We start from the raw sequence: 8,168 nt of genomic DNA, 5'->3' as shown, positions 1-8,168 counted from the left end.
CCTGCACATAAAAAGAAATATATGGCAGTTTTCTTACTGACTTAATTATATTTTTTCAAAATAATTATTTGGCTTACCATATATGGTTTCATTATAGACCAACACATAAACAGACTTACATGAATTAAATGTACTTATGAAGAGCAATAATCTAAAACAAATAACAGTTGAAAACAGAACGATATTCAGATAAACTGACGTTAGATTGACGTTATACACCTCAAGATTGATATATATTTTCAGCCTATAAAGAATGGCTATTTTTGGTCTCAGTGACATATGAATGTCAAATTGACTTAATTCTCATGCTTGTATGAGATCGTTGATGAAGTAGTTCAGAATATTCATAAATCTGGTCGTGATCTCATTAATGAACCCTTTAATCATTGTAATTGAATTGATTTACCAAACATATCACATATTTGTCTTCATTCTTCTTGGGTCTTTTCATATAATGCACCAAAGAATAACGTCCATTTGCACGTTTTCTAACATATCTCAGATTAGACGCAACCCATATTGCTTTTATCGGACGCATTTTTATCTTTATTGATTATTTACATGCCCGCGAGAATGTATTATGCAAATGTACATTCGCCAAATGATCGATTGAATCCGGTAGAAGCTCATTGGAGCATTATATAGGTAAGGTACAGACGAGGCGTTCCGATTGGTCAATCTGCCGCCGGAAGCAGTGTCAATGTGCTTTGCTTGACAGTGTGTTTACAGTCGGGTAGTGGGAGATCGGTGTGGGAAGTTGATCAGTGTACTGCTCGGCATGGCGTTAAAATTCAGCTTTGGCAGCATCTGGAACATTGTCCTGGGACTTAGCATAGCATTTGTATATGCGGAACCTTCAATTCCATTTGACTTCAAGAATGTTGAGATTTTGACACCTGATTCACATTCGTCTCTTCAACATAAGCCGTTCGTCAGTGTGATATACTACTACAAGCGTGGTGAGATGTTTTTAAATGTATTTTATAACAGTAAGTCGGGTTGGCAAGGTTGCTCATTAACCAATCACCCAACAACCACGGCAACAGATTCCCGAAAGAGATCTCGCTTTACTGATATATAGATTACAGTGTACTGCAGTATGCATCTGACCGAAACAGGTCGATCCTTGTACTTATTAATATTATATCCGGGTAGGCCTCTCACACCCGCCTCTTCGCCCTGCCACTCCCACCCACCTCCGTCCCCTTCCAAATAGTCATTCACTTACAAACAGCAGTCCGATTCCTGCAAAGGAAGTGATCTGGACAGAATACCCTCCTGTATGAACGACTCAAGTTTATTGTGACAAGTCTATCATATGTACTTTGCTATAAACTATTAGCATATAAGGTTTCTCTGTCAACAGAATAGCTCAAGCAAGACTATAGCTAGGCATAGACACATATAATTTAAACTGCATTAACCATAAAAATTTAGCATGAATGAGCAGATGTATACAAGCAGAGACCATATACCATATCGGTATCTGATAAAAGCCAGATTAAATAATATATATCTCGGTTTTCTTGGTGCAGCATCGTCTGCATTCATTTAAAGATGCTAAACATTCCTGCATTCTAAACAGAATTTTCTTTTTTGTCCAGTGTATATGACCAATGGAATATTTATTTTCGGGACAAGAGATGGTAATGTGTTATTCATTTAGGATACTGGATTTACTTTATATCAGGATCATCCAATCCTTGTACAGGGTGCCGTTCCACTAACCGATCTTAGCCCTATGCCAATCGTAAACCCCTAAAATCCCAATCTTAGTGTGACGTTACGATCGGCATACCGTTCCACTAACCAATCTTACCTAAGTCAATCGTAAAGTTAAGATTCAAAGTCTAAGTTGCTCATGACCAACTTAGGGTAGCTAAAATCAATCGTAGAGAAACCAAAATGGTGGCTTTCCTATTCTATGTGAAAAATAAGAGCGAGCATTTCACCGTGAGCGTCCCCTAAAGTCCCCCATGAAATGAATTTGTATATTTCTGTGATGTAAACAAACACTAAGCTGAACAAGCCTTACAAATGTCAGGCCAGTCTGACCACTGTCGTCATGGGAACACAACCGAAGCGAAGTCGGTGTAACACATTTGTACAACAATATTGCAACGTCATGGTTAAGAATAGGGACAGCCGTGAAGTGAACAATGTTCTGAAGCAAAAAGATACAAATATGTATGATTTCACTGCGCATTATTGGTGGGGGATTCTAAAGGCAGGCCGCGTGTTATTCAAGACCACTGACAGATTCTACATACGTTGTATATAGCCTCGTCACGCCTTGTTTATTCTGATTGACAAGGTTCAGGCACATATTAAAAGCTCTGACACAATTGACAGACTTAAAACCTGTTCTCAGTATGATACTTATAATCTCGGCTGTAAATATTCTCGTAAAATTATAGATCTGTACACAGCGCTTTGAGCATGCCCACTGATGTGGAATAGGCACTATAAATATGCAATTATTATTATTATATTATGCTTGATACCCAGCGTTCTCACGCACTTGCACCTGAAACCAAGGTGCTCAGTACCCTAATATTTTTGCTCTGGGTTTTTCTCCACGTTTACACTTGGTTAGAAAAATACCCATGAAGGACCGTGTTAGAATATTGAACTTCAATAACCCATGCCTGTCGTAAGAGGCCACTATCGGATCGGGTGGTCAGGCTCGCTGACTTGGTTGACACATGTCATCGGTTCCCAACTGCGCAGATCGATGCGCATGCTGTTGATCACTGGATTGTTTGGTCCAGACTCGATTATTTATAGCTAAGATACATAGCGTTCACTAACATGAACGCCATGTTGTTGAACGCTATGCATCTTAGCTAGATTATTTACAGACCGCCGCCATATAGCTGGACTATTGCTGAGTGCGGCGTAAATCTAAACTCACTCGCTCACTCAGATGGTTCGTAAACTACTTTCTATCATTTGCTAGACTATGCAAAGGGAGATAACGCGTGCCTCGCATTCCTCTATCTCTCGCACGAAAGAGTCTCGATCTAAGCTTGGATCGGATCGTAAGATCGGGACCGGCTACGATCGGCCTAAGATCGGTTAGTGGAACGGGTGTAACTTTTAGCTAAGGCGATTGTAAAATTGGCGTAACTTGCTAAGATTGATCTTAGATAAGATCGGTTAGTGGAACGGCACCCAGGTCTCATGGATTAGTCAGGTCGGTTGTTTTGTGTATATACTTTGTAAAGATCTTTACATTACAGGTATGTTATTTTCAAAGTTCCTTCAATGTCAAACAATTCCCCATACATTCACTTAATTTGAAATTGCTTATCTGACATAACATGGTCTCTTTCTATATTTAAAACAAGGATAATTTACAGATTACGGCCTAATTCGCCGACTTTTGAGCAGCCAGCCAGACTAATCTGTCGACTAATGCTTGAGCTGTTCTATGCTAATCGGTCGATTCTCGGCAGCAGGCCGTGTTAACACACTGGGAAAAGCTAGACATTAATGAAGGGGTTGGCTTGTATTGGATTAGGCTGCATGTTTGTTTAAATGGGTAAGGGGTTTTCAAATGCGTAAGGGGATTTTGCAATGAATTCAGCTTGTTTTCTGTAATATTTTAAAGCTATCCTCTTTTGTTTTAAAACTGATCTTTGAGTAAGAGTATTAGCACCCTTAGGGTTGGGGAATGCTTGCTGATCATTCACCCCTTTACAACCCTTAGGGTTGGGGAATGCTTGCTGATCATTCACCCCTTTACAACCCTTAGGGTTGGGGAATGCTTGCTGATCATACATCCCTTTACAACCCTTAGGGTTGGGGAATGCTTGCTGATCATTCTCCCCCTTACAACCCTTAGGGTTGGGAAATGCTTGCTGATCATACATCCCTTTACAACCCTTAGGGTTGGGGAATGCTTGCTGATCATTCACCCCTTTACAACCCTTAGGGTTGGGGAATGCTTGCTGATCATAGATCCCTTTATGACCCTTGGAGTTGGGAATGCTTGCTGATCATACACCCTTTACAACCTTTGTGGTTGGGAAATGTTTGCTGATCATACACCCCTTTTCAACCCTTGGGGTTGGGGAATGCTTGCTGATCATACATACCTTTACAACCCTTGGAGTTGGGAAATGCTTGCTGATCATACATCCCTTTATGACCCTTGGAGTTGGGAATGCTTGCTGATCATACATCCCTTTACAACCCTTGGAATTGGGAAATGCTTGCTGATCATACACCCCTTTACAACCCTTGGAGTTGGGAATGCTTGCTGATCATACATCCCTTTACAACCCTTGGAGTTGGGAAATGCTTGTTGATCATACACCCCTTAAAACCCTTGGGGTTGGGAAATGCTTGCTGATCATACATCCCTTTACAACCCTTGGGGTTGGGGAATGCTTGCTGATCATTCACCCCTTTACAACCCTTAGGGTTGGGAAATGCTTGTTGATCATTCACCCCTTTACAATCCTTATGGTTGGGAATGCTTGCTGATCATTCATCCCTTTACAACCCTTAGGGTTGGGAAATGCTTGTTGATCATTCACCCCTTTACAATCCTTATGGTTGGGAATGCTTGTTGATCATACATCCCTTTACAACCCTTAGGGTTGGGAAATGCTTGCTGATCATTCACCCCTTTACAACCCTTATGGTTGGGAATGCTTGTTGATCATTCACCCCTTTACAATCCTTGGGTTTGGGATATTTTTCGGTCATTCACCCCTTTACAATCCTTACGGTTGGGAAATGCTTGTTGATCATTCACCCCTTTACAATCCTTATGGTTGGGAAATGCTTGTTGATCATTCACCCCTTTACAATCCTTACGGTTGGGAAAGTTGATCATTCACCCCTTTACAATCCTTATGGTTGGGAAATGCTTGTTGATCATTCACCCCTTTACAATCCTTACGGTTGGGAAATGCTTGTTGATCATTCATCCCTTTACAATCCTTACGGTTGGGAAATGCTTGTTGATCATTCACCCCTTTACAATCCTTATGGTTGGGAAATGCTTGTTGATCATTCACCCTTTACAATCCTTATGGTTGGGAAATGCTTGTTGATCATTCTCCCCTTTACAATCCTTATGGTTGGGAAATGCTTGTTGATCATTCACCCCTTGACAATCCTTACGGTTGGGAAATGCTCTTTTGTTTTACAACTGAACTTTGAGTAAGGGTATTAGTACAACATGAAATTGATCTTAAGCATTTCTTCATATATACATGTAAAATGTGGATCACTTCATACTTGGCAATATGACAAACGCGGCTGTTCAAGTACTGTTTCTTCCAAATACTAGAGGTACCAGTAGTATACACAATGGGGCTACGGGACCAGGTCCCCACCAAGGGCTCAATTTTAAAAATTGAGCCTTTGCGAAGTCCCTAATCCCGTAGCCCCATTGAGTATACTACTACTGAGGTGCATGCAAAATTTGATGAAAATCGGTCGACTAGTTTCTGAAATATTGACTTTTAAGTGAGCATGGGGTCGGTCGGGAGAAGGCAAAATGTCCAGCCAAAATACACACGCGCACACACTTATACTCGTCCACGGCGCTCACTCAAAGCAACCCCCGAGACAGTAGCGAGGTGATGACTGCCGAGACCTGCGATTCATTCAGCTAAAAACACCTCTCGCCTCGATAATATATAACAAGTACGACAATACATTGGATTGTTAGCCTTTCGCCAGACCGACCCCATGCTCACTAAAAAGTGATTATTTCCTAAACTATTTGACCGATTTTCTCGAAGTTTTGCATGCATCTCGGTAGATAGTTACGCTATAGCAAAACGGCATTGGGAACACTCTCGGTGACTTCATTAGATTAATAAATTTTTTAAATTTAGCCCTTTGGGGGGGACCTGGTCACGTAGCCCCATTGTGTATACTACTGTACCAGATACGCATACCACAGAGAATTCAGGTACACGACCAACAAGGCAAAGAATGACACCATCTACTGGAAATGCTCGAACAGAAGCTGCAAAGGGACTATGCCTACGACGTCGACATCTTCAGAATGCATCTCAGATCGACTTTAAACATGCCGTCACCAAAGCAGTAATGGGAAGTATTCCCTACAGACCAGGATTCACAGATGCTTCTTTCATTTTGCCCAGGCCCTGTGGAAGACGATCCAGTCACTAGGACTCGCTACGACCTATGAAGAAGATGCTGAGTTCAGGATGCTGAGGATAGAAGGAAGGCTCTAGCTCTTTTCCCTGTAGCAGGTAACCAAGTACATGGACTATGTCACGATACAGTGGATAGAAGGCCCATGGCGAATCCAGATCTGGAACCACCACACCAACACCACCCACCTGACTAATAACAACTTAGAAGGTTGGCATCACAAGTTGAACCAGCAAACGTCATGCCATCCCAACATCTTCAGCTTCATCAACCCGATCAAGAGGGAACAGCCTATCACAGACGTGAAGATAGCACAGTTTGATACCCCCAAAGAATCCTTAATTCTTGCATCCCCTTAACGGTCTAGCACCCTTTTACAATTGTTAGGTTTGGGCTCCCCTTTTCACTCACACCACTTTATAATCCTTAGGGTTGGGAATGCTTGGTGATCATACATCCCCTTACAACCCTTAGGGTTTGGAAATGTTTGCTGATCATACACCCCTTTTTGACCCTTGGGGTTGGGAAAGGCTTGCTGATCATACATCCCTTTACGACCCCGAGGGTTGGGAAATGCTTGCTGATCATACATCCCCTTAAAACCCTTAGGGTTGGGAAATGTTTGTTGATCATACACCCCTTTTTGACCCCGAGGGTTGGGAAATGCTTGCTGATCATACACCCCTTTATGAACCTTGGAATTGGGAAATGCTTGCTGATCATACACCCCTTAACGACCCTTGGAATTGGGAAATGCTTGCTGATCATACACCCCTTTACAACCCTTGGGGTTGGGGAATGCTTGCTGATCATACATCCCTTTACAACCCTTGGAATTGGGAAATGCTTGCTGATCATACACCCCTTAACGACCCTTGGAATTGGGAAATGCTTGCTGATCATACACCCCTTTACAACCCTTGGGGTTGGGGAATGCTTGCTGATCATACACCCTTTACAACCCTTGGGTTTGGGGAATGCTTGCTGATCATACACCCCTTTATGACCCTTGGGGTTGGGAAATGCTTGCTGATCATACACCCCTTTACAACCCTTAGGGTTGGGGAATGCTTGCTGATCATACACCCCTTAACGACCCTTGGAGTTGGGAATGCTTGCTGATCAAACATCCCTTTACAACCCTTGGAATTGGGAAATGCTTGCTGATCATACACCCCTTTACAACCCTTGGGGTTGGGGAATGCTTGCTGATCATACACCCCTTAACGACCCTTGGGGTTGGGAAATGCTTGCTGATCATACATCCCTTTACAACCCTTGGGGTTGGGGAATGCTTGCTGATCATACACCTCTTTACAATCCTTGGGTTTGGGAAATGCTTGCTGATCATACACCTCTTTACAACCCTTGGGCTTGGGGAATGCTTGCTGATCATACACCCCTTTATGACCCTTGGGGTTGGGAAATGCTTGCTGATCATACACCCTTTATGACCCTTGGGGTTGGGGAATGCTTGCTGATCATACATCCCTTTACTTTGCTGATCAAACATCCCTTGGGTTGGGAAATGCTTGCTGATCATACACCTCTTTACAACCCTTGGGGTTGGGGAATGCTTGCTGATCATACACCCCTTTAACAACCCTTGGGTTGGGAAATGCTTGCTGATCATACATCCCTTTACAACCCTTGGGGTTGGGGAATGCTTGCTGATCATACACCCTTTTACAATCCTTGGGTTTGGGAAATGCTTGCTGATCATACACCTCTTTACAACCCTTTGGGCTTGGGGAATGCTTGCTGATCATACACCCCTTTATGACCCTTGGGGTTGGGAAATGCTTGCTGATCATACACCCTTTATGACCCTTGGGGTTGGGAAATGCTTGCTGATCATACATCCCTTTACAACCCTTGGGGTTGGGGAATGCTTGCTGATCATACACCTCTTTACAATCCTTGGGTTTGGGAAATGCTTGCTGATCATACACCTCTTTACAACCCTTGGGCTTGGGGAATGCTTGCTGATCATACACCCCTTTATGACCCTTGGGGTTGGGAAA

At 42.7% G+C, this 8,168-nt stretch overlaps 1 protein-coding gene across 1 annotated transcript in view; it reads left to right on the top strand.

The window, feature by feature from the left end:
• Positions 1-704: 704 nt before the first annotated feature.
• Positions 705-8,168, top strand: part of LOC124267229 (thioredoxin domain-containing protein 16-like) — a 45,070-nt gene continuing 37,606 nt past the window's right edge. The window contains 1 exon segment of the mRNA XM_046702145.1: positions 705-959. Coding sequence (XP_046558101.1) covers positions 779-959 — 181 coding nt within the window. The 5' untranslated portion in view covers positions 705-778.

The sequence above is a fragment of the Haliotis rubra genome, unplaced genomic scaffold (assembly GCF_003918875.1).
Source record: "Haliotis rubra isolate DU_JTF1 unplaced genomic scaffold, ASM391887v1 Scf13, whole genome shotgun sequence".
In the NCBI taxonomy this organism is placed as follows: Eukaryota; Metazoa; Mollusca; class Gastropoda; order Lepetellida; family Haliotidae; genus Haliotis; species Haliotis rubra.
The sequence above is the reverse complement of the archived record's forward strand: the minus strand, read 5'-3'. Positions and strand labels throughout refer to the sequence as shown.